The sequence below is a fragment of the Corylus avellana genome, chromosome 2, assembly GCF_965113065.1.
Source record: "Corylus avellana chromosome 2, dhCorAvel1.hap1.2, whole genome shotgun sequence".
Lineage (NCBI taxonomy): Eukaryota > Viridiplantae > Streptophyta > Magnoliopsida > Fagales > Betulaceae > Corylus > Corylus avellana.
The window spans coordinates 31,812,252-31,839,886 of record NC_142491.1 but is presented as its reverse complement, the minus strand read 5'-3'; the positions used below and the strand labels follow the sequence as shown (position 1 = coordinate 31,839,886).

General features: G+C 36.1%; 2 protein-coding genes across 2 annotated transcripts; both read left to right on the top strand.

Moving 5' to 3' along the window:
* The first annotated feature begins 2,449 nt into the window (after nt 1-2,449).
* Nucleotides 2,450-7,746, top strand: LOC132163196 (uncharacterized). Its single transcript, XM_059573387.2, has 11 exons — nt 2,450-3,342; nt 3,556-3,683; nt 4,371-4,504; nt 4,577-4,779; nt 4,999-5,286; nt 5,359-5,417; nt 5,936-5,972; nt 6,050-6,121; nt 6,244-6,394; nt 6,608-6,751; nt 6,851-7,746. The coding sequence occupies exons 2-11, from the start codon at nt 3,563-3,565 to the stop codon at nt 7,268-7,270; spliced, it is 1,629 nt and encodes a 542-aa protein (XP_059429370.2). The 5' UTR covers nt 2,450-3,342; nt 3,556-3,562; the 3' UTR covers nt 7,271-7,746.
* Nucleotides 7,747-10,139: 2,393 nt separating this feature from the next.
* On the top strand, nt 10,140-10,846 carry LOC132165431 (L-type lectin-domain containing receptor kinase S.4-like). Its single transcript, XM_088512728.1, has 3 exons — nt 10,140-10,179; nt 10,323-10,516; nt 10,634-10,846. The coding sequence occupies exons 1-3, from the start codon at nt 10,140-10,142 to the stop codon at nt 10,844-10,846; spliced, it is 447 nt and encodes a 148-aa protein (XP_088368854.1).
* Nucleotides 10,847-27,635: the final 16,789 nt, after the last annotated feature.

Here is a 27,635-nt window from a genome sequence, read left to right as displayed (position 1 = left end):
TTTTCAAACCGATATGGAAGAAATATCCTCCAACCCATGTAAAATAGTGCTAAGTTTTTATAAATATTTAAAAGACATATTAAATTTTAAGTGTTTATAAATATTTAAAAGACATATTAAATTTAGTATAAATTAGTAAACTATTATTAATGAGGTTAAAAATTTAGTGTGTCTTTAAATATTTATAAACACTTGACACTATTTTACATGGGTTGAAAGATATTTCCTCCATACCGATTTAGAGAAAATTTGTCTTAAAAATGAAGAAAGTCATAGTTGTGTAAATAAATTGTGCATTTATCATTTCTCGTAATTTGGCGACGGTTACAATGGGACTTCAAGTCTACCCACTTGACATCCTAGAATTGTAGGTCGGTTTTATAATTAATTAATTAAATATAGGGACTTACCCTAAGAAAAGGGAGAGCAACAGCAGAGAATTTAATGATAGAGAGAATTTAATGAAGAATATATTGAGGAATTTGGCCAAATCATTTTTATTGGTTTATTAATTGTTTCTTTTTCTTCACCTACGACCGTTACCGTCTGGGTTCCGTCTGGTGACGTGATTAGCTTCACGTGTTTTTGTTTTTTGGAAAAAAATTTAGAAAATTTTCTTCCACTTTTTCCTGTAGGTTAAAAATTTTCAATTAAATTTAAAGGTATCGATCTTTCAATTTCTTTCGATTATCTAATTTCGTTAAAATTTTTTGTTAATTTTTATCAAAATGCCCAAAATATCCCTTTTTATGATGTGAAAATATTACAAATATGTTTTTTTATAAAAAATAAATAAATAAACGCTTGTTGTATCTTTATAATTTTTTACTTTATTTTTTTATAATAAAAAAACAAAAATAGTTTGGAAATTTTAACAAATTTTAACAAAACGAGATAATTGAAAGAAATACCTTCATTTTTCGTATTCCTTTACTTCAACATTCTTTAGCTTGTAGAAAAGGAAGCACTAGATTTTTGACGTTTCAAGTTTTCACAACCTTTTTTTCTTCGTCAACTATACTTAGATATGATGTGTTTTCTTAGCGACTACCAGGGCAGCAAATCAAGGACTTTGAACAGAGTTATTCTATACAAACGCATCCTGCTAAAGATAATGATGATGGCCAACATAGGTTTGGATTGAGACAATTTGAACATTTAGGCTTCGTTTGCAGCAAAACGTTTTTGGTTGACTAAGAAAATGATGCAGCAGAGCAGCTCTTTGATTTTTCAAGAAGAAATGTTATCAGATTGATTATAGGGTTACATACATTTAATGTCGCTCGTAAACGCTTATGGTTAAAAACGGAGATGTTCGATCCATCCAACTTCTATCCATCTTCATTAAGAATTAAAAGAAACATAAAACTAAAAAACTAGAAAATTTAAAATATTAAAAAAAAAAAAAAAACATTAGAAAAATTGAAAAAAAGAAAATAGAGATTGCTTGACCCACCCCCGGAGCTAGTATGAGGGTGATTGAACTACCTCCAAGACCCTTGGAGTTGATTTTGCCACCCTTAATAGCAAAATAAGGGTGGCTGAAATCACTCCTGTTTGGTTTAAGGGTTGTTTCAGCCACTTCCTACGGCCGATCTAGGAGTGGCCAAATCACCCTCACGGGTATTTGGATGGTTTGTCCAACCTCACGTGGCCAACAGAAAAAGAAAATTTAGGGTTGGCTCCTTGGGGTGGTTCAACCACCCTCAGACCGGCCGTAGAAAGTGGCCAAAAGCACACTCAAGCCAAACAGGGGTGGTTTCAAGTTTCAACCACCCCCAAACCAGCCTTGGGGTTGCTCAAGCCCCCACCTCCAACTTCTTTTTTTTTTTTTTAATATTTTTTAAAAATTTTTAATGAAGCATATATAGTCACGCGAAATTTTTTATTGGTTTTGACTTGGGTTTCCATTAACTTTTTGGACGAAAGATGAATGAAAGTACTATATCCGTTTTTAGCCATACTTATCATTTACGATATAAATTGAAATTTAAGTGGAAAAAAAAAATTTTATTAAATCACCGAGGACAAAAAGACAAATAAGAGATAAATGAGATATGAAAGAATAGCACGTCTCTCTTAGGATGCGTTTGGCATTGGAATTTCATTGATAAAAAACATGATTTTAAACCAAATCACCAAAAAAAAAAAAAAAAAAAAAAAGAATTAATTAGGATTACATTTAAAAAAAAAAAAAAAGTGATTTGAAAACGTAAAAAATATGTTTTTTGCAAATTGTAGATAATGAGGTGTTTTTTTAAAAACGTACAATTTTAAAACTAAACTCTAATAATTTAAAAAGTCAAACTGTAATTTTGCCAAGCGCTTATCCGCCAGGTTCATGACGTAGAGCATGAAGTTTGCATACAACTTGCATACAAATACAAAGAGGAGTTCCTTTCCTTGACAATCCAATCCACCCTTCTTTTTTCCTTGGTCCGTATCTACACAGCCACCATTCATTGAACCTTCAAAATTCAAACAGTTCAACAGTTCCTTGACGGTCACCCTTTGACGTCTATGCTTTTCTCTTAACTGAAAAAAGCTTAATAACACAACGACCGATATTATTTATTTCCCGGTTCCCTTCTCTCTGCCTCTACAAATGAAGGAAAGCTGGTTCGCTTTTGTAATCTCAGATGTCACACACACACACAAAAAAAAAAAGAGGAAAAAAAAAAAGCCAAATTGTCATTAAGTTGACCAAAAAGACATTTGATGTTTTTTTGACTTCGTAGGAGATATAGGTTTGGTTGGAATCAGATGCATTTCAGACAACCCCACTAGGCTAGGGATGAATGATAATATTTAGAAAGATTGATCAGAGTTGTTGTTGGATTTCAGAAGTGGAGTCAGTTGACAAAAACTCACTCTCTCTTTTCACCTTAATTTGTGGGAGTGTTTGACACGGTTTTTTGTTTGGTCCTGAAGGCAGGGAAGAGACCAAAGGTGGGAGGTCTGAAATGGGTTTTGGTGTTTGAAATTAAATAAGATTATTTAGAGGAATATTAAATTCTAGACGTGCTTCAGTTGAGTTTCTTGACGTGTGTTTTGATTTTAAAGCTTTTGGAGGGAGGGCTCAGAAGAAGGATAGCATTTGAAGAGTCCTGAGTTTCTAGATAATAATTCAACTGCATTAATATCTCTTACATGACTTCTCAAGTTTTTGGTCGGCTATAAAGAGCTGAGATTTAGATTATAGACAAGTTTTTTTGATATGGGTATTCAGAAATTGTTTAGACAAGTCTGTGGAAGAACCACGTCCATTGAAATTTGAAGACTTTTGCTGCACTTTCAAAGAATCTTCATCGAAATTTAATAACCCTTTCATCTCTAATTCAAGTAAGTTCATTTATTTGTCTTTAAACTTTCTTTGAATCTTCAAAACCATAAAGTCTGTTTTGTTATATGTTCGGATTCTGCAGGCCAAAAATGTTCTTTACTTGCAAAGAAATCATTCCATAAAAAAGATGCTACTTTTGAAAAAGTTGTGCATGCCATAGATAATCTCAGTTTGACTTTGAAGCTAAATTTTTCTTGCAACTTATTTCACAGCTTAAAGATGGGCTCCATACATGGAATAGAGCGGCTTGTGCCTCTGGTTTTCATAATGGCAATTTTAGCAGCCTCCAGAATTCCAGAAATTGCAGGACAGACGATCTCATCTAATAGCTTTGCAACAGGTGAGGATAATATTTTATGGCTTTGAAAATTTATTGTAATATGTTTGTGTTCTTCTATAAAAGTTTTCATTCATCAAAAAAAAGTAAAAAAGTTAAGAATTCAAGGTTAATTAAGGTGCAATGAGTTGAATTCAGGCGCCTGTTCTCCTACCAGAATAGTTGCTGCATAATTTACTAAGCTTGTATATAGCATATTATGGAAATATATTTATTGGTTTTTGTTTTTTTGACAATAACATTGGTAACTTATTAAAGTAATATTTATGAGTAGATATTGCTAATTACTGCAAATTATTATATATGGGATAAACTATGTTAGGGGGGGTACTTTACCAAAGTTGATGGTTAATTACTATATGGGATAAACTTTTGTCACAATTTTTGGACTATTCAATAAGCCAAACATATATGGTCAGAAAAAGAGAAAAGCAATATACGTCAAACATATATATATATATATATATGGTTTTCAATATTGGGAGCAACAAAGGGAAAGGGGGGCATATGTGCACAAACTACATAACTAAAAAAACAAAACAAAAAAAGTAGTCGTTAATATCAACTTATTAATATAACTAACATGTGAAGGTCACACAGGTTGCTGGATTGTGTCCACAGTGTGAAGCCACTGGTCAACTTGATTGGGCTGCTAATTTTCTTCTTTCTTTCTTTTCCCTGGTTACTCAGGGAGAAATTTGCTTCAGACAAACAATGTCTCAGAACCGGTTAGACAGTCAGATGGTACTGTGAGGGTGGATCCTTTGGATAATTTGAAAAAATACAGGGGAGGATATAACATCACCAACAAGCATTATTGGAGTGTAAATCTCTCTCTCCCACCTTTTGCTTTTTCTATCCAAATTCTTTTATAACTTGGATCTTATTTTGTGCAGTCAACTATATTTACTGGAATTTATGGTTATTGCATTGGGGTGCTGTGGTTTTTGTGTGGGATTGTATATGGAGGCTTTCTGTTGGCAACTACTTTTTGTAGTAAAAGTAGAAAGAGTGGAAAGCCAAGGAGAATACCACCTTCTTACAAGCAGTGTTGCCTCTGGCCTGTTCTCCTTGTCACATTCTTCACAATTCTAGCAATGTAAGCGATTCAATTCTGTAGTCCATTTTGAACATATAAATATTTCACCAAAACCAAAATGAAAGTGTACCATCTTTTTAACTTCTGATCACCCTTTTCATAAATAAAAATAAATATGATTTTGTTTCCATAGATGATCAAATATTTTGATGAAAAATTATATTTGCATGGATGCTCAAAGGCAAATAAATATATCAGTTAACATAATTATGTTTGCAGAGCTGCATGTGGGTTAGTTCTGGGGGGCAATGCAAGATTTCACTCACAAGCAAAAACAGTTGTGAACATTATCATAAACACTGCAAATGAGGCATCAGAAACCATATACAACACGACAGGGGCAATGAAAGACATTACAAATAACTTGGAAGCAGCAGGTGGAAGTCGTGATGCTTCTGGCGAAGCATTCCTTACCTCCACATCTGAGAAACTTGATGTTCAAGCTGCAGAAATACAAAGGCAGGCTAAGAAGAACAGGCATCTCATCGACAAGGGTCTCAGAATAGTGTTAAGTCTCTGTCTCTGTCTCTTTCTCTCTCTCTCCATTTCATGCCACTGATGACATTTTTATGCTTGCAGGTACTTATTAACAACTGTTACCATTTCATTGAACCTGGTTGCGGTCATAGCTCTCTCAGGTATTTGTGTTTGTGTGTTTTGCTAGTATACTTGGTATTAGTATAGTTCAAAATTTTGATCAGGACATCCATTTGAAGCTGCTCAAAGTCTAGAGAATCCAAAAACTCCAACTCAGCTACTTCAAATTACTTGGAACATAGCATTTTGTACTAAAAACATCTGGTGTTGACAATTTGCCTCAAATTGAACTATAAAGCTAATAGTTTTCGGCCATTACTGCTATATAAATTAAAGGATTAATTCATCAATTTCTAGAAGTTTAACCTTTTGGAACAAATAGTAATTTAACATGGTATCAGATTAGATGCTATGAGTTCAAACTACGTCTCCATAATTCATCTCCTATTTTAACTACATATTATACATATTGGGCCTCACTTATTAATGGCAAACATCAGAATATGAATAAATTCGTCTGTTTCTATAAGTTTAGGTTTTTGAGACAAATAGTAATTTGACGGTTACTCTGTCATGGATTACCTAAAAGCACTGAAGTCTCTATTCTTCCTGTTTGCAGTGTCTGGAATTCTGAGGTTTCGCCGGGCACTTCACATGTAAGCATACAGACGCTATACATTTTAGTCACCATGTATTTTGAGGTATAAAGCTTATCATTTAACTTTTATTACAGCTTCATTATACTATGCTGGTTCCTGATGGTTCTGTGCTGCATCTTCTTTGGAATGTATTTCTTCCTAGAAAAGTAAGCCAAGTTCTTTGCTTTTTCTCGCCTTCCTCATCCATACTCAATCTTTATAGAATTACTCAAACAAGATTGAAAAGTCTGTGCACAATGATTGAAAAGGAAAATCAATTCTCTTTCAGGTTTTCAAGTGATACATGCACAGCTCTTGAAAACTTCCAACAAAACCCTGAGAACAACAGCTTGAGCTCAATCCTTCCTTGTGATGAATTGCTATCAGCTAAATCAGTCCTCTTTGATGTCAGTGGTGAGATCTACAACCTTGTTAATAAGGTAAATGAATACTTTTTTTGTCGCAAAATTAATTAGTTTAAGTTGTTGAGATAAGTGATGATTTAACGTTGTATCAAATCAGGGGCCATGAGTTCAAACCATGTCTTTGTAATTCACTTAAATCCGATTTCAAATTGGACATCATTTACTTCATTATGTGCACAAAATACTTACAAGTTGAGAATTTTCTTCTGTTTGTAAATCCCTTTCCAGGTGAATGCAAACATATCGCTTTTACAGGGAACATTATATCCAAATCTTGTTCATGTCTGCAATCCTTTCTCTGCACCACCAGAGTACCAATACCAGCCAGACAACTGTCCAGCTAATACAATTCGAATAGGAGACATCCCAAAGGTATGCCAGTTGAGATTGAAAGAAACAACACTTACGCTTTCTTTTATTGACAATTATCTTTATATTTGTAAAATCATCTGCATTATTTTGTTTTGACAGGCATTGAAGTTATTAACTTGTTCTGATGCCAACAATGGGACATGTGAAAGTGGGCAATATATGTCCAGTGTTGATTATAAGACAGTAGAGGCTTACTCAAGCTCAATACAAAATCTACTAAATGCATATCCAGGCATTGAAAGTCTTATAGAATGTCAGTCAGTTAAGGATGCCTTTTCTGAGATCCTGCTTAAACACTGCAAACCTTTGAAGAGATATGTTAAGATGGTTTGGGTGTCAATGCTCATCTTGTCACTAATCATGGCATTTTTGGTTCTGATATGGATAACAAAAGCTCACCATGACCAGAACCCTCACTTTTCAGATGCTTCTGTAAAACCCCATTTGGCAACAGCAAATATGCTGGAAACAGGTGCAGCTAAAGAAGTTAACAGTCACACAAACTCTAGTATAGTCTAAAAATTAGGAGCAAGGAGAAATGTACTTCCGAACGGTTGCTCGTTGACGTGACATTGAAAATTACCATTGGATTTTGGACAAATTTTCATTTGTTATTTTATCCAATGGTAATTTTTACTGACACGTCAGGGAGTAAACATTTGGAAGTACATGTAACATTTCTCATAGACTAAGTCCTAGGAAAATACTGGAAGGAAAACGCGCAAGCCACTTCCAAAACTCAAAGTAGAGATAATCATACAAGATTGTAAATATACAAAAAGAAAGTAAAGATCAAGAAGAATATTGATACTGTAAAATCTTAGGAGGGGGGAAATGAGTTTGGTTCAGTCAGGAAATTTTTTTTGTAACTGATATGCAATTCTTTCCTTCTTTGATATAGTATAGGGTCAAATCAGGGGACCAACCCCACTATGAATTGTAAGGAAATATGTTGAGCAAGAATATATTTCTACCTAGTTCAATTTTCCATGGCAGCCTGTTGTCTCTTAAAAGTACCAAGACAGTAGAAACATTGTGGAAAAATTTTGTATTACTGTCAAGTCTTTTTTCAATACTTGCATCAAAATGCACAAGGCATTATATACACAAGTGAAAGTTAACTTACAATTTCATCAATAAACCAGTTGACATCACACATTTTGTGCATAAAACAATTTCATGCATTTCATCATATCCATGTTAAAAGCAACATGGGCTTTCCGTTGAAAACACAACATAACTTGTACATAAAATGGCACCTGATGAACAATTTTACAAGTGAGCACAAATATGAACTTGCGTAAATCCATTTATTCCTTGACCACGGCGCGTCACTTTCCTTCATTTCTCTAGTTAGGGAGACCCCAACTATAACCTTAATTCTCGAAGATACTTTAGTTCATTATGTTTCTTTAACCAACATATCACAATCCTCCATCTTCATTTTCATCCTTTAGAGCCTAGGATTAGACTTCGAAGTTGTCCCCTACCCCTTTGCTTGCTCTCCAGTGACCATAAAATAGTTTATACCTTAATTAGTTTGTACATAATTTGTTAAATCCTAAAGTATAAATCCAGCCTCTCATATTGGATTGAAGGCCTATTTAAATTTTAAATCATTATGAATATCTCTTGCGAAACCCATATGAGGCATGTTTGGAAGTGAGCTCATTTGGAGGTGGATCTGGTTTTGGTATTTGTCCAAATCCCGATGCGAACTTTAAGTATTGGGTAGAATCCACCTCACCAGTTTATGTGATAAATTTAGACTTGAGTCGACGAAATCAGGACACGCTGTAGTAGTTTTGTGGTTTCATAATTCATAGCAATAATTTATCACCATTTAGCATTTTTGACGGACACAGTATATGACGACTGCATGATAAAGGAATTAACCCCGATGAGTCATCACACATCTATTCCACTCGATTCGCCTCTTGATGTCCTCCCTATTGAGATAAAATAATTATAGGATTACAAATGGAGCAGAAAAAATAGCAGAATAGTAAAACACTATAAAAATAAAAAATAAAAAATAAGGATCGTGTTCTATCTCTAATCACCAAATAATCAAAAAACATGAAACTAAGCCATTTAACAATATATATCAAGCACAACGGAATTTAAACAGCATCACAAACACAACACAAGATTTGTTTATGGAGTGGAAAACCTTTTGCACACATCAAAAGTAAAAATCACTTCGGAGTAATCAAACTCAGAAAATCACTAAATGAAGATTCAGAGTTACATACTAGACAATATTCACAACCCTTAAGGACCCCTAGACTTAGTGAAGACAACAAGCTTCCCACCTTGTCTCCATTCTGACTATTTTCATAAAGTGTATTTCCTTACCGACCATTCGATAAACTTCTTTCTTCAAGTAACCAAACCAATAATCTTGTGTAGACGAATGAACAAGGCAACACGCTAAATCAAGAGCAAAGGATAGCTCGAAGCTTTATCACATCCTCTCTTGAACAAAAACTCCCAAGACACAACGCCTGAAGAGAAACTTTGAGACTGCACAGAGAGAAATCCTCCTAAAAAGTCTGCAGTGAACAACGACAGTAAAATCCTTTTATAAGAGAGACACTTTACTTTTCATGTCCTAACGGGACTCATTTCTCGTTAAGACGGGATGAACAAAATAATAGATCTGAGAAATCCACTTCATAACTGGAAAGCAGTGCTGTTATGACAGGAAGAACAAGTGTCTCATCCACGTCACATGTTCTGTCCTAATGCTCCATCTGACGAGAAAACATGGAGTCCAACATTTGTCCCGTTACATGTTCCGTCCTGACAAGGAAACATTAGCTTCAGCTTCAATCCCATTACATCCCCGTCCTGACGCAGCTCTTGACGAGGAAATAGTAACTTCCCATTACATCCCCATCCTAACGCAACTCCTAACGAAGAAACAGTAACTTCTCATTATATGTCCCGTCCTAACGGAACTCCTGACGAGGAAACAATAGGTTCTTAGCTCAGTCCCATTGCATGTCCCGTTTTGACGGGGTTCGTGACGGGAAAACAGAAAGCTCTTCCAAAACCCTTGAAAACCTAAGTGCCATTTCCCAAAGATTTAAACAACAAAACATTACAAGAAATATCATTGAATTAGGCTAACCTAAAACCTAACAATCTCTCCATTTGGCCATTCAATGACAAAACCCTAAACACAAGGTTTAAAACTTGGAAAAATTACACTTTACCCCCCAAAGTTTGAGCCGATTTTCAATTCAACCTCCAATGTTTCAATTTTTACAATGCATTCCACCAAAGTTTAAATTTTTTTCAAATTGGCCTATCCGTTAGTCACAACCGTTTTCTTTGACGGAAATGTGATCACGTGATCACTTATGCACCTGCCTTCCCCAAAATGCCCCTAACCCACCGGCACATCAAGAACTCCACCGATGGTAAAGCTTTCTCCTTCACCTCCTTTGTTGTTGCTATAGTCCCAGAGTATCCAAAACTCGAAGGCCATGGCTTGGCTTTCACAATCGCTCCCTCCAAGAATCTTAAAGCTCCCTAGCTAGTACTTGGGACTTCTTAATTCCAGCGATATGGGAAATTTCTCTAACCATCTCTTCACGGTTGAATTCAACACTATACTTTGAGTTCAGAGACATCAACAACAACCATGTCGGTGTCAACATCAACAGCTTAGCCTCTAACGGCTCCGCCGCAGCAGCTTATTTCACCGACGATTCGACCAAACAAGATCTTAACATAAAGAGTGGGAAAGCTATTCAGGTGTGGATCGACTACGATTCGATTGGAAATGTTCTCCATGTAACGATTTCGCTATCTTCTTCAAAACCCAGAAAGCCAATCTTGTCATTTCTTGTAGATCTCTCACTAATCCTCTAGGAATTTATGTTCGTCGGGTTCTCTGCTTCAATGGGTTTGCTTGCCAGCTCACACCACCTCTTGGGATGGAGCTTCAAGATTAACAGGCAAGCTCTTGCCCTTGATCTCTCTTCTCTACCTTCTCTACCAGGACCCAAGAAGAACCACATAGCTCTAATAGTAGGAGTTTCTGTTGCAATGGTAATTCTTGCTGTAACATCCTTAGCCCGTTAGGGTTAGGTTTGTTAATCCTTTTTCTTACTCACAAAGATCCATAAGGTTTGTCAATTTTAAAAGACTAGTATAAAATGAATGCATGAAACTCTAAAATATCACGTCCTTAAAATAAACTAAAATATTTTTGCTTAACAAAAATACGTCTCACAAACGATAATAATGTTCCTGATTAAAATCAATTCGTCAATCTCTGAAAGAAAACTGTGCCAATGCACTTATTAACATGACTAATATGAAATCACATGAAATTCCTAAGTACGCCCGCCCCCATTCCGGCCTCCTAATGCAACTTGATCACTACCTGAAACAAGAAATAAAACTGATGAGCCCAAAGAGGGCCCAGTAAGTGAAATCCACAACCATAAGCAATTTTTACTTCTTGTCCCGTTTAGAAAATTGGAACTCATAACTACATATGTTCCCAGTATATTTTTAAGAAAACACAGAAAGCACATAAAATATGTTATTATCAATAAAATTGTTTATAATCTTTATTTCATACTAGGGCCCATGTATACTGTTACTCCTGTATGCTAGAGTTGCGCAGTCCTTGCAACCTGAGATGAGATACTATGGCCGCAGCCCCGTTTCCTGGCCAGCCGATTAACTCTGGGTGCACTCAACATGGCAAGAAAAACTATGATGGAACCACTTTCTGGTAGAGCATCTTTCAGCAGTTGCGCCTCCATCCTTAGCATCGGTACCGAGCTTCTCTCTTGTTTCTCTTGGGGCCAAAAATATACTCCTCCCTACATGTGCCCTCATTTTATAACACTCTTTTCTCATTTCTTGTACTTCTCTAGGTACATCTTAGGGCAACATGTAGGAGGATTTATTATCATTTTCTCAAAATTCTCTTTATAAGCATCAATATTTTCACAATGTTTCTTTTTTCTCAAACTTGTCATGCATGCAGCATAATTCCATAATATAAACAAAAATAATCAGTTGCAGTTTGATACAAAATTGCATAAATAGCATGACATGATAATTTTTCTGGAAGGGATAGTAAATTCACTTACCTCTTGACTGCAGTAAAAAATTTTCTCTGACTGCTAACTAGTCTCCTGAAGGAAATACAGATACGTTACTACCCTCATACACATCACAGTAAAGCATTCTATTACTACTATGTGTTGGCTTGCTAATCAATTGAGAATGAACTTATTGCGGTATTTAGGTATGCTTCCAAATAAATTCCATAATCTATCTTGTTACTTGGGATTCATGTACATATATTTATATAATATAACTTAATGTACTTTAAATTATTTTGTTTTATAAAAATTACTCTCATTTATTCTATATCATCTATATAGATAGATAAGTATACTTTAACCCTACTATACACATATATACACTCCGAGATACCACCTATATATATATATTTAAAGGATTTATAAATATTCATATACATGAAGAATACTTTAAAGTATATATATATGTGTGAGTGTGTGTGTGTACTTTAACCCTACTATACACATATATACATTCCAAGATACCACCTATATATATATATAAGCAATCCAGATGTACATATATTTGAAAATCATTCAAGTCATTATGTATATATATATAAATATATCTCTATACTTTAAAGTATTCTTCATGTATATGAATATTTATATATCCTTCAAATATATATATATATATATATATGGATGGCAGTGAGCGTTTGTAGATCTACGGCTAGAGTAAAAGAAATACATTAGGAGAACCCTGCTTAAGTGTTAACAGAGAAGGCTTGAGTGAAATATGTATGCATGGCATGTAATAATAGTTTATTCCCACAAGAGACAAAGTAGGTGTGAGATATATATGGCTGCACATGAGGAGTAAAAAGGAAACAAATCTCTCTTTCCCACAGGGCCGGCTCAATGTATTTTGGGGCCTTAGGCGAAACTTTGAAATTGAGCCTTTTTTTTAAAGTAAAAAATAATAATAATAATAATAATAATATTAATATTATATTTTTATTTAAAAATCATTATTCTCGTTTTTTGAGATGCAAAATTGCTGATTAAATTTTTATATTCAAGATTTTCTAACATCTTTTTTTTAATTGATAATATAGTTAATCCATTTAATCTCTCTTGTGACATTGTTGATCTTAGGTAGGATTTTGTCAATTTTAATTTTGAAAAACTTCTTTCTGTAGAAGCAACTGTAACAGGTATTGTCAATAAAATTCTATAAGCGATACATGCATTTGGAAAAGAATCAAGTATTTTTATATAATTTAATATGTCAATTGGAGCACTTTCTATGATTAGAAAGTGGAGAGGCGGACAGAGAGTGGTATTTAAAATGCATGCCCCTGGTAGCCAGCATTATATTCTATGGAGTCTATGTTTTTGGCCATTGCCTATCCCAATATAATAAAATAGGAAATAAATCAATAATATTTTATTTCTAATTATGAGAATTTATCACCAAATTCTCATCATTTATAATAATTAATAAATCAGTTTTTTTTTTCTTTCTTTTTTTCTTGAATTATATCTAGAATTTATAATGGGCTTATTAATTGGGGCCTCATTAAATTGAAGCCTTAAATTTTGATGAATTTTTTTTTTGGGTCTTATTAAAAAAAAATTGGGCCTTAAATTTTTTTTTTTTTTTTGGCCTTTTTAAATTGAGGCCTTATTTATATTACTTACTCATCATGATTAGAGGCCTTAAGTTTTTATGGAAAAAAATATAATAATAATAATTGGGCCTTAAATTTTTTTTGTCCAAATTTTTTTTTTTTGGGCCTTATTAAATTGAGGGCCCTAGCCGAGGGCCTAACTCGCCCAAGGCTTGAGATGGCCCTGCTTTCCTACTACAAGACAACACGGCAGCCAAGGCAAAAATATTGAAATTTTGACCCACTTGTGCTTGAAATAAGTATATATATAAGTAGAAGAAAAAACAAATTGTGAGGCAAAAGAAGCCATACCTGATGCATACTGAGAATTGAATGAATGCAGTGCAGGGAGAGCGATGTGAGCAGATAAGGTGGAGAGGCAGAATTTTTTTTTTTTTTTTTCTTTCTTTTTTGGTGTGAAGAAAGAGCTTGTTTCATTCCATTAAATAGGTTGTATAAAAGAGACACGGAAATAGGTTTTGAGGAGCTTAGGGTTTTCCTTTGTAGTCGGCACCTAGGGCTTTCAATATATATATATATATATATAGTACATCACTCTCCCTTACTCCCTGCATCTATATGCATACTGCGCTTCCATATCCCCCTCCGTTGTTGGTATCAGAGCCCTAAGAGTTCCGATCTCTTTGCTGCTTGATGTACACCCTGCTCTCTTTTGACCCCCCTGAGTATAGTCTTGTTCTTTTCCTCTTTATTTACTCCCTGTTAACCTTTCTCTGTGTCGAGCTCCTAGTTGTTAGACGGTAGTCCACCACCCCGTCACTACAGTTGTAAGAAACGATAGTTTACCACCCCGTCACTACAGTTGTTGAGGTATCTATAAGTCCCGTTGAAAGCCTGGGTTGGCGTGTTAGGGCGTGAAGAAGAGACTGTGGGCTAGGGCAAGGGTATGTGTGAATAGTTTTGGTTTCAACTGCGGGTTAGGCCAAGGGTATGTGTGGATAGTTTTGCGTCTAGGAAGGACATGCTTAGGAAGTTTGCCCTGTGAGTGAGTACCTAGGATGAGATCCTTTAAGACTTTGCCCAGTGAGTAATTTTGAGTTTAGTTTGTGTGTCAAAATGTGGAGATCTAATTCTTCTGTTAGCCCCAATTCTAGCTTACCACCTGACGTGGTTAATTTTGAATACTTTTCTGTTGAAGCTGATTCTGATTTTAAATTTGATAAATGGAACATCCCTAAGCTGGACGCTAAGGATGTTTACACTACTTCTTGGTTTAAATCTTCTTTTAAGATTTCATATTCTGTCAAAACTGTCGAACAAACTTTTGCCATATCAGGTAATAACCAAACTATTACCTTGTTTAACAAAAAATTTGTTAATGATTCTCTTGCCAAAGGTTACAAGTTTTTGCATATTGGTTCTGTTTAAGTTGCTATCAAGCCATTGACTCGACTTGGTATTAATGCTTCTGTTTTGTTGTGTTTGCGTGACGCAAGATTTGCTGATTTTCGTACCAATATTCTTGGCATGATTCAGTCTTCTCTGTTTAATGGCCCTGTCCATTTTGATGTTTTCCCCAATATTTCTCTTGCTTTGAATGATATTCATATTTTAAAAGCTTTGACGCTTAATATTCTTACCTCTGGTTATAATATGGAAGAAGGTGGCAGACCTCTTGCTATCATCTACCGTATTCATTATAAATTGATGAAGACAAATCTAGATCCACAAGCTGTGATCAAGAATCCAGGTGAATCTACTTTGTTAATTCAAAGTTCTACTCAGAATGCTAATATCAAAACTCCAAAAATGATTCGTTGGGATGAGATTGACCTCCCCAACGAGTGGCTTTTGGAAGGTGTTGCAAAACCTTCTCGAGTAGTGAATGATGCCTCTAATCTTAATTACATCCAGCAATACATGGATGGATTTGTCAAAATCAATTTTTCTGATTTAGGACTTTCGGGTAGAATCGAAAGACCTTTGTTGGTTAACGAACGAAGGAATTCTTTTGCTGGTTCCACAACCTCAGAAGGACTCCGACGTCGTGATAAAGATATGGATGAGTCTCTTAATGCTCCTCCTCCTCTTTGTCCTGTTGTTAACCCTGATTTGAAACTCAAAGGAATTTCTACCGATTCCCAGGTTTCTTCTGCTTTTTGCTCTACTAGAAATCATCCCCAAACGGATGACGAAGGTGGATCTGTTATCCCCAAACGGATGACGAAGGTGGATCTGTTTCTCCTTCTGCTTCTGATTTTAATGCTCCTCTTCCCACTGCTCCTCATCATCAGTGTAATGTTATCACTGCTACTGCTCCCATCAAAGATTTCTTTTCTATCATTGATTGGCCTGCTTTGAACAAAGATTTTAATTCTTCTGAAAATCGTGGTTTACGACATGCTTACCATGCCAAATATTCTGAAAATGAACGAAATCTCATTAGGGTCAAATGGGCCCAGATGATGATTAAGTCCCAAAAACATATTTTGTTTTTTGATTACCTTCAAAAACATTTCCCTGTCGATAATGTTTTGAATGTTGTCAAAAAGAATTTTACCAAAGAAGATAAATCTGTCATCATATCTTCTCATCCTCCTCTTGACAATACTCTTCTTGATGTCAATAAAATTGTTGTCAAATGTTCCCCTTTCAAAACTCATGATGATAAAAATCCTATTAATAACGATAGGGAGATTATCGAACAAAACAATTTTGTTTCCCACTCCCTTCATATTTTAGGACAACAATTGGACCGTATCGAATAGAAGATCCCCTCTCTCCCTTCTGATCCAAAAGTTTCTTCTACTCCTTCTAAAATTGAAAAACCCCTGATTTCTCTACCTGATTTGAAAAAATCTTCTGGTTTAAAAACGACTTCTCAAATGAACCTTAAGAAAGTCAACAAATTGCTTTCTGAATTGACTACTGCTCATGCCAGTTCTTCTGGACAAAATTTTGGTACCAAAAAGTTTCCTCTTCTAATTCTGAAACTTCTTCTCAGGATTCTACTGATTCTGATATTAGAATCCTTGAACAAAACTTTGGTAAGATTGAGATGGAGCCAAAACTCCAAAGGATTTTGACGGATCCAAACCCTTTAATCTTACAAAGAATTTTTATTCAAAACCCACTCCTCCTGATTTACAATTTGAGGAAAGGTTTCTCCAATCCCAATTCTCTGTCTCTGCTGATAAATTGTATGAATGGAATATCGATGGTTTGTCTGAGCAAGAACTGCTTAATAAGATGAATCATATGCCCATGGTTGCTAACGCCTATCTCACTAATCACAATAAAAGCCAAGCTGATATTATGGATTTACTTGGTATTGGTTTTTCTGGTTCTCTTAGAAATTGGTGGGACAATTATCTCACTGAACTGAGGAGAGATCAGATCAGGAAAGCAGTAAAAAGTGATGAAGAAGGAATACCCATTTTCAATGAACAAATTGGTAATGGGTGAACCTGATGGTGTTAACTCTTTGATTTATACAATTATCAAATATTTTGTCGGTACTCCCTCTAATATTACTTCTCGTATTTCTGATTATTTGAATAATCTTCGATGTCCTACTATGTCTGACTATAGATGGTATCAAGATGTCTTTCTTTCCTATGTCATGGTTAGACCTAATAGTCAAAAACCTTATTGGAAAGAAAAGTTTATTGATGGGTTGCCTTCATTATTTGCTCACAAAGTTAAAGATGAATTGATCAGTTCTGACACTGGTCTTATTGATTTTGAAAATTTGACTTATGGTGATTTATTCTCTATTGTCAAAAAACTTGGTATTAAGATGTGCATCGATCAAAAGATGATCAGACAGCAGCTTAAGAACGCCAAGAAAGCTAAGTATGAAATGGGAAATTTCTGTGAACAGTTTGGATTACCTTTTATTGCTCCTTCCAGAACGCAATGGAAGAAATCTAAAGCTTTCATGAAATCACCCCCTCCATATTACAATAGCCATAAGAAAAAAAATTTAATAAACCTAAATTTTCAAAACCTCCCAAAAAGAATAAAGAATCTAAATTTGAAAAATATTTTTCTAAAAATAGATGTTTCAATTGTGGAGAAACAGGACACTATGCTGACAAGTGCCCAAAACCTCCCAAAAAGATTAAAAAAGAGATTAATGCTTTAAACATCAATGACGATGATAAGCAAAAAATCTTTAGAATTTTTCAAAACAATGCCTTTTCTGATTATTCTTCTGATAATGATTTTCTATCTTCCTCTGATTCTGATTATCACTCTGCCTTTGATATTTCTGCAAATTGTGTCAATTTTGGTTGTACTGAATCTTGCTGCAATCCAAAAACTTGTTCTGTTCTAACCAAATTAGTAGAACAAGAAGATTTACTTCTTACCCTGATTTCAAAAATTGATAATCCTGATTTAAAAGAAGAGTATCTTAAAAAACTTAAGAAACTCATGACCAAAGATGTTGAAAAACCTGTTGGCACTAAAATCTCTCTTGAAGATACCTTGAAACGATTTTCAAAACAAAAATCCAAGGTAGTTACTATCTCAGATTTGCAGCATGAGATCAGTATCATCAAGAAAGATATTGTTAACTTGCAAATTGCCTTGCAAAATGTTAATACTGAGAACAAAGATTTACAACAAAAGCTTTTGCTTTTAAATCTTAACCAATGTTTTCCAGGAAGTGTTTCTGATAACGAAACAACTTTGCATGATGATGAGGCTGAATCCAGTCATAAATCTTTGTCCAATGAAGTTAAGATTGTCAGTATGATCAGTAAAATTGTTCCTCCCAGATGGTATTCAAAAGTCAGAATTACCATTTCCCCTGATTATGCTTTTGATGTCTTTGCTTTAATTGATTCTGGTTCTGATTTGAATTGTATTCAAGAAGGATTTATTCCTAGCAAATATTTTGAAAAATCCACTCAGAAACTTGACTCTGCAAGTGGAAACAAATTGCACATTGATTTTGAATTAAATAATGCTTATGTCTGTTATGATAATATCCATTTTCATATTCCTACTGTTCTTGTCAAAAATATGAGCGAAAGAGTAATTCTTGGAATGCCTTTCCTTGCTTTACTTTATCCATTCTCTGTTGACGAGATTGGTATTTTAACTGTTAAATTTGGTGTTAATATTCAAGTACATTTTGCCTCTAAATTTGAAATTGATATTAATAGGTTGGATATTAAGTTTAGGCAATCCCCAGTTCTAGAATTGGATAAGGATCCTATCCTTATCAGAATTTTATCCTGCTTAAACACCCCCTGACGGTTGTGTTTTCCCAGAATTCTTTGTTCATACCTATCCCCAGCACATGGCGCATATTATTATTTCATTTTTGCAAAGAATAATTTTGACATTATTTTGCATATATTTTATAAAAATTTTAACCATTTTGGTTCTAATTACTTTCCTTATAAATTTTTGCAGTGCCACAATGGCCAGCAAAAAAGATAAAGAGAAAGTTGACTCCAAGGCTCTGACCTTAAAATCAGAGTCTTCCCTTGCTTCTTCTTTGCCAATTTCCTCTATTGCCATAACCAACAGATTTTCTCATTTCTACCCTGATTCTCAAATGTCGTACTCAAGTACACTTGCCTCCTCTTATGATCCCTTTTCTGATAGATCAAAGAATCCCTTCATTAGGTATGATAAAATGTCTGCCTATATGACTCTCCCTTATTCTCAGAACTTATTCTTTGTCAAATTAAATCGTTCTTGCTCTTCCAAATCTGCCGGAGATATTGCCCTCTCTTACTTTCCCCCAAATTTTCACTGGATTCCTAAACATCCCCAGAAAAATTTGGCATATTATTCTGCTATCTTAAAACAAACTGACTCTGTCTCTTTCAAAGCTATTCCTGACAGAAATAATCCCCAAAAGATACTTTATCATAGTGTCTATTTTAAAAGGATTATCACGGAAAAGGAATGGGGTAACCATCCCTATGTCGCAAAATCGCTTAACGGATTTTCTATCCCTTGTACTTATTATGACTATGTCGATACCTGGTTTAAATTCTTGTTTTATCAAACCTCGATTTTTTATCATTCCTGGTTTGTTAATTTTGACAAAAATTTCTCTGGTATTCTTACTCTCTGGTTCTCCAGATGGTGGAACCAATTTGGCCTTCTTCCTGATATCCTTCCTCTCCAACTAGTTGAAGCTTTCCAAATATTCAAGAACAACTACAAAGTTGATTCTTATGGTTCCAAGTTTTCAACTATGCTTTATTTTGTCAAAAAATACAAAATTCCATGGATTCTAAAATGGCAATATCACCTTTCAAAAGACAAAATCCAATAGCAGTGGTTTGTCAAATGGTGGGATAAATGCTCACTAGTTGATTCCATTGTCATCTCTATCAAAGAAATGTCTCAAGCCCCCAAGGCTCATGCTTTGCCATTAACGGCTATATCTCCACTCTTGATTACTCCCAGCATCTTCTCTTCCCCAAAAGAAGAAGAGGAAATATCCCCTGTTTCTTCCCCCTCCAATTCATCTAGTTCTTCCAAGACTAAATCTTCTTCAAAGACGAAAGAGAAACTCAAAGCTCTTCTTGCTGCCCTTGAAGATGATTCTGATAACGACAATGAAGAAGAAAAATCAGCATCGTCCCAGAAACCCCTTCAAGTTTCCCCATATTATGAAGACACACAAGAATATTATCCCTACCCAGGGATAGAAGACTTGTAACTAATGGCCTCTTAATGGCTAGTCCTGCTTGAAGTTTAATTTCTCAGAAAAAGAACTGCTACCATTTCACCAACGACTAGTTCTCAGTTCACTGTTCATAACGACAGCAATTCACCATTATCCAAAGATCTTCAACGGATCACTGTTCAGCACTATTTGAAGTTACTGTGCAAAATCACTGTTCACTTTTACTGTTCATTGTCACGGACGACACTGTACAGGATTACTGTTCAAATGCACTATTCACTGTTCAAGATTTGTCTGCCGACACTACAGTGCCGACAACTATTGTTCCAGATTGGCTACTTTCACTGTTCTAGATTGGCGCCGAACGTGCCTCTACTGTTCACCTTTGACCGTATTAACGCGGCATCTGCTTTTACTATTTGGTTCATGATTGTATTTTGTTTTATTGTTTGTAATTGGCCTATATAACAGGCTCCCCTCCCCCATTGTAAGGCAGAAGCAATTTACCAGGGACCTTCATCTTCTGAAGCTCCTTTGCTCTCTAGCCATTCCCCTGTTCTTATATCTTCTCCTTCTCTATCACTTACTTCAGTAAGCACTATCACTTACTTTTGTAAGCTTTATCTAATCTATAACGATTTCAGCTTATATCAAGTTTTGTTTGTCCAGTTTATCAACTATCTTTTATTTCAGTTATTTACTTTGATTATACAACTGTCATTACTGCCTCATGGCCGGTTTTACTGCTTTGTTTTAAATTATCTTATTGCATGTACATCACTCTCCCCTACTCCCTGCATCTATATGCATGCTGCGCTTCCATATCCCCCTCCGTTGTTGGTATATATATATATATATATATATATATATATATATATATATATATATATATATATATATATATATTTTCTTCTTTATTTTATTATTTTTATTATTACTATTATTTATACTTTTCTATTTTATTATTGTTATTATTATTATTATTATTATTATATATTTTTAATTCGTCCATTCTCATTGTTAACCTAAGCCAACCCCTTTTTAAAAATCTGAGTCAACTAAAAATACCCTAAAGGGACTTAGGATTGTCACAATCCTCCCCCCTTATAAAAATTCTGTCCTTGGAATTTGGTGAACAACTAACCAACTGACCATAGGAAGTACCTGATGTGCCAGAGTCGCTTTGAGGCCCTTCAGCTTTCACTCAAACAGATACGAGTACTTCTCTGGCATGCTTTCCTCCAATTCCCATGAAGCTTCTTCCACGGAGTGGTTACTCCATAAGACTTTCACTAAAGAGATAGTCTTGTTCCTGAGGACTTGTTCCCTTTTATCCAGTATTCTTGTCGGTGTCTCCTCATAAGTCATGTTGGATTGACTCTGTAAGGGCTCGCTTTCCAATACATGCGTGGGGTTCGGTATGTACTTCCTTAGCATGGATATATGAAATATGTTGTGAATTCCTGTCAAGTTTGGTGGTAGTGCCAAACGATATGCCACCGTGCCGATCCTCTCGAGAATCTCGAAGGGACCTACAAATCTGGGGCTCAGCTTCCCTGTTCTTTTGAACCTCATAACTCCTTTCATAGGGGCGACCTTGAGAAAGACCTTTGTGCCGACTTCGAACTCCAGTTCTCATCGTCTGACGTTGGCGTAGCTCTTCTGTCTACTCTGAACTGCTGCTAATCTCTGCTTAATCACTGCTATCTTCTCACAGGTGTCTTAAATGATCTCTGGTCCGAGTAGTTTTCTCTCTCCTACTTCGTCCCAGTATAATGGTGACCTACACCACCTCCTATACAAGGCTTCATAGGGTGCCATCTCGATGCTAGCGTGATAGCTGTTGTTGTACGCGAACTCTGTCAACGAATTGTACTGAATCCAACTTCCTTCGAAGTCTAAAACACATAGTTGCAACATGTCTTCCAAGGTTTGAATCATACGTTCAGTCTGTCCATCTGTTTGAGGGTGAAATGTTGTGCTGAAGGTTAGCTTTGTTCCCAATGGTTCCTGTAAACTCCGCCAAAATCTATAGGTGAATCTTGGATCACGATCCAACACAATCAACATAGGAATCCCATGTAATCGTACGATCTCCTTGATGTAAAGCTCGGCAAGTCGGTCCATACTGTAGGTCATCTTGATGGGTAGGAAGTGCGCAGTCTTAGTCAACCGATCAACAATGACCCATACTACATCTTGGCCACTAGGAGCTCGAGGAAAGCGTGACACAAAATCCATCGAAATACGTTCCCATTTCCACTCAGGAATAGGTAGGGGTTGCAAAGATCCTGCAAGTCTCTAGTGCTCCGCCTTGACTTGCTGACAAGTAAGGCACTGTTCTACATACCGTGCGATATCCTTCTTCATTCCTTTCCACCAATAATTTCTACGTAAATCCCAATACATCTTGTTGTTACTTGGATGGATTGTATATAGGGGCTGATGGGCTTCTGACAAGATGACCCTCTTCAATTCTGCATCCTTGGGAATGCACACTCTGTTGCGAAACTTTAATATCCCATCTCCCGCTATGTAGAAATCTAATTGTACCCCTTTTTCCACTTCTTCACGACTTCTAATAAATTCGTTGTCCGATAGTTGGGCGGTTCTAATTTGCTCTATTAAGGTCGGCTCCAAGGTTAGGTTACTAATGTAAGACTGGATTTCCCCCACCATCATCTCTATTCCGGCCCTCTCTAGGTCAAGGAGTAGTTCCTTTTGCATAGTGAACATGGCAGATACACTTCCAGCTATGGTTTTTCTACTAAGAGCATCAACAACTACATTCGTCTTCCCTAGGTTGTAGTTGATCGTACAGTCGTAGTCCTTTAGGAGTTCAGCCAACGTCTTTGGCGCATATTGAGCTCTTTCTGGGTGAAGAAGTATTTCAGGCTTTTATGATCTGTGTAAATTTCATAACGCTCCTTGTATAAGTAGTGTCGCTATATCTTAAAAGCAAAGACTACTGCAGCAAGCTCAAGGTCGTGAGTCGGATAATTGCGCTTGTAAGTCTTCAACTGTCTCGGGGCATAGGAGATTACTTTCCCTTGCTGGATTAGTACGCAACCCAACCCTTTGTGTGAGGCATCACTATAAATTACAAATCCATAAAATCCTGATGGGAGAGTGAGGACTAGTGTGATGACTAAATGTTGCTTCAATTCTTGGAAACTTTGTTCACACTCCTCCAACCACTGGAATATCTCGTTCTTCCTTGTAAGTCTGGTGAATGGTGCCGCCAACCAAGAAAATCCTTCAACAAACCTCCTATAATAGCCGGCAAGACTTAGAAAACTTCGAACCTCATGGGCATTCGATGGCCTCACCCAATTGACTACCGCTTTCACTTTACTGGGATCTACTGCAATTCCATCCTTGGTAACAGTGTGCCCTTAGAACGCCACATTGTCTAACCAGAATTCACATTTCTAGAATTTCGCGTAAAGTTGGTGTTTCCTTAAGATGCTCAACACCGTCCGCAAATGCTCCTAACGCTCCTTCCGACTCTTTGAGTAGATTAAGATGTCATCGATAAATACCACCACACACCAATCGAGAAGCCCTCAAAAAATTCGGTACATCATATCCATGAAAGTTGCCAGAGAATTAGTTAACCCAAAAGGCATTACTAAGAATTCATAATGCCATACCTTGTTTGGAACGCAGTCTTCTGTACATCATTCTCTTGAATCTTGAGTTGGTGATAGCCAAAACGAAGGTCAATCTTAGAGAATACCTATGACCCTTGGAGCTAGTCAAAGAGGTCATTAATCCTCGGCTGTGGATATCTATTCCTAATTGTCACGTTATTCAGTTCTCGATAGTCAATACATAGTCTCATCGACCTATCCTTTTTCTTCACGAATAGGATCGGTTCTCCCCATGGAGAAACACTAGGGCGGACAAAACCCTTGTCCAGAAGTTCTTGTAGCTGATCCTTGAGTTCCAGCGGCCCCATTCTATACGGAGCTTTGGATATGGGTGCGGTGTCCGGTAATAAGTCAATGGTGAATTCAGTCTCCCTGTCCGGCGGTATCCCTGGTAGCTCTTCTGGAAAAACATCCACAAATTCTTGTACTATAGGTATTTTCTCAATCTTGCATCCCGATATTTCTTCTGTCATGCAAGCCAAGTATCCTGAACACCCACTTCTCAATAATTTGGTCGCTTGTAGTGCAGATATCAATTTGAATGTGCCGGTATTCTAATTCCCCCGAATCTAGAATAGGACAGCCTTTAACTACATAGGTGCATAAAATTGTACTCCCTACCGGTGTAGCAACTACTAAATTTACATCTAAGACTTCAGACTTCAGACAGCATGCTTTAGCAAAGGAATACGACACAAACGAGTGTGTTGCCCTTGAATAAAAAAGAACAGAAGCTCTACCAGATGAAATAGGAAGAGTACCTGTTACTATGTCGTTTGAAGCTGCTGCATCACTTGGTGTCAAAGCATACACCCGAGCAGGTGCCGTGGTTCTCTATCCCTCTTGGCGGTTCTAATTGGCTTGGTTATTGGCAGGAGTCCTATAGTCCCTCGTGATATGTCTAGGTTTCCCGCACTTAAAGCAACCTGATTGCCCGTAGAGGCAATTCCCAATATGCATCCTACCGCACTTCTGGTATGATGGGCAATGCTCGCCCCCTCTTTGGTTATGGAATTGCAGAGGTGTGTAACTCCTCTCTGCTGGTTGGTTAAGTCTCCTCTTATTGACATGGTATGATTGTCCCCCCGAGTGGTTTCCTTGCGATGCAGTTCTCTTCTTCTGATTGAAGTATTCTGAGTTGATTTTTTGTGTCCGCTTAATTATTGCCGCCTTGTTGATCAAGTCTGTCAGTTTGCCAATCTCGAATCCCACAATCTAGTTCATGATGCGCGGTTGTAACCCTCATTCAAACTTTCTTGCTTTGAGCTCTTCTGTGGACACCAAGTAAGGCACAAACCGAGGAAGTTCAATGAACTTGGCAGCATATTGCTCCACCGTCAATGATCCTTGAATCAAATCTATAAATTCCTAGGCCTTGGCCTGTCTGGTTGTTTGAGGAAATAATTGCTCCAAAAATGCCTCCTTGAAGTCCTTCCAGGGAATGGTTACTCCTACACCCAGTCGTTGTTGCAGTTGTTCCTTTTGAGCTGTCCACCATCGTTCTGCTCCCTTAGTGAGGTAGAAGGTAGCATACTTGACCCTCTGTTCTTCGGTGCAGTTCATCACATCCATTAGCTTCTCCATTTGTAAGACCCAGTTCTTCGGTAGCATACTTTACTATTTTATTTTTGTTATTATTATTATTATTATTATTATTATTATTATTATATATTTTTAATTCGTCCATTCTCATTATTAACCTAAGTCAACCCCTTTTTAAAAATCTATGAGTCAACTAAAAATACCTCAAAGAGACTTAGGACTGTCATACTTGCACTAGCTACAATCGTCGTTGCCATTTACATATTCAAAAAGATAAAGAACGCCGACATAATCAACGATTGGGAGCTTGAACTAGGCCCACACAGGTTGGGGGCATTTTGGGGGAGGCAGTCGCATAAGTGATCATGTGTGAGTTGATGTGTGCCAAATATTGCACATTTGGACTCCTTAATTTACATTAGTTAATCCTTTGGCTGTGTTGTAATCTAATGCTTTGTATTAGTTTTATGTTTTTAGTGTGTTTAGGTTATTGAAGGAGAACTGTGCATTTAAAGTGAAAAATACGGAGTTTGGAAGAAAGCTGAAAAAAGTGCCATCAAAGAAGGATCACAAACATCATCCCACGCTCGAGCGGATATGCGCTCGATCCCAGATGGGTCGCGCTCGAGCGCACCCACGTCCACCAGCAAGCTGCAAGCGCCCAAGTGCCACGCCGCAAGGGAAGAGCTACATGCTCGGGTGCGATCGAGCGCACTGGCCATGCGCTCAAGCGCACTCGTCTGCCAGATGTGACCTAACGCCATTTAGGGTTTTAAACCCTAGAAGCCCTTATAAATACATTGTTAAGCTTCAAGAAAAGGGGGCCGAAGACCAAATTTGATTTTTTACAGTTTTTAGCTCTTTAGTTTAGTTTTGCTTAGGTCTAGATTTATTTTTAATAATCATGTGGAGCTAAATTCTCAACTAAGGTTGAGGATGAAGCCCCATCGATGAAAAACGACAACACTTTTGTAAGTCAATATTATTCTAAGCTTGTGGGTTTTTAAAGTTTCAATTGTTTTGCTTTAATTTAATTATTGCAATTACTTTTGGATATCTATTTTGATTCCCGGATACATGTGATGTTTTAGGAGAAAATCATGTAATTGCTTGCTTGGATCTTTATTAAAATAAAATTGGATATCTATTTGTTTTTTGTCTGACGATACAATTGATGATCTGGTTGAATCCGGATATCTTTTGTGATTTTGTACAATGGATGGATACATTAGATCATTTGATTGATTTGTGAAGCATAGCAAGGCATACATAGGTTGTATTTAGGAAAGATTACAGTTTACCCCTCTCAAAGTTGACAGCGTTTTTTTATTCGAACACCAAAGTTTCAATTTTTGCAATCCATCTCCATAAAGTTTCAATTTTTTTTCAATTCGACCTATATTATCCCAAAATTCTCATATTACCCCTAATTTTTATTTTTTATTTTTTTATTTTTTATAAAAAAATTAAAAACAAAAAGCAAAAAAAAAAAACAAATTTGAGAGTACAAAAATGGCCAGATGGCCAAAGGGGTGGCCACGGCCACCCTGATTTTTTTTTTTTTTTTTTTTATAAAAATAATAATAATAAAAAAATTATGGGCAATATGGAAAGTTTTGGATACAATTGGTCAAATTGCAAAAATTTGAAACTTTTTTTTGGGGGGGGGGGGGGGGGGTTTGCAAAAGTTGAAACTTTGGTGTTCGAATTGAAAAACACTGTCAACTTTGGGAGTCTAAACTGTAATTTTCCCTTGTATTTATGAGAACTTAAGATTTTATTGATGAACATAAATGTGTTGTTCCGACTTGGTGGGTGTGGATTCCACAACTTTAGTATTTTTATCTTGTGATTATTTTTATTTTATTTAGTTTATGTTTGTTTATTTTCAAAATCAAAAACCTTTTGGAAAATTGTTTTCAAAATTGTTTATATTAAAATTGTTTTCAAAAACACAATTCCTTGTGGATTTGACCTTGCACTTGCACACACTATATTGCAAACGACTTGTGCGCTTACGAGTACATTTAAAACTCACAACATAAGTCATGTGATCACATTTTCGTCAAAGAAGACGGCTATGACTAACGTATAGTCCAATTTGAAAAAAAAAATTAAACTTTGGTGGGGTGCATTGTAAAAATTGAAACATTGGAGGTCGAATTGAAAATCGACCCAAACTTTGGGGGGATAAAGTGTAGTTTTCCCTTAAAACTTTTACACAAACAAAAGTGCTAGGTCGTAGAATACTTCACCAATGACCATTGTTGCACTAGTCCAAAAGAGGTACCACCAAATCATCCTCCCAACCCATAATCAAAATATCAAGACCACACTGTC

Excerpts from the sequence above, each read along its gene's own strand:
- LOC132163196 (XM_059573387.2), top strand. The coding sequence starts at position 3,563 with ATGGGCTCCATACATGGAATAGAGCGGCTTGTGCCTCTGGTTTTCATA. Across the intron at positions 4,505-4,576 it reads CCAACAAGCATTATTGGAGT|TCAACTATATTTACTGGAAT; the intron begins GTAAATCTCTCT and ends TATTTTGTGCAG. Across the intron at positions 6,395-6,607 it reads TCTACAACCTTGTTAATAAG|GTGAATGCAAACATATCGCT; the intron begins GTAAATGAATAC and ends ATCCCTTTCCAG.
- LOC132165431 (XM_088512728.1), top strand. The coding sequence starts at position 10,140 with ATGCCCCTAACCCACCGGCACATCAAGAACTCCACCGATG. Across the intron at positions 10,180-10,322 it reads CATCAAGAACTCCACCGATG|CGATATGGGAAATTTCTCTA; the intron begins GTAAAGCTTTCT and ends TCTTAATTCCAG. Across the intron at positions 10,517-10,633 it reads AGAGTGGGAAAGCTATTCAG|GAATTTATGTTCGTCGGGTT; the intron begins GTGTGGATCGAC and ends CTAATCCTCTAG.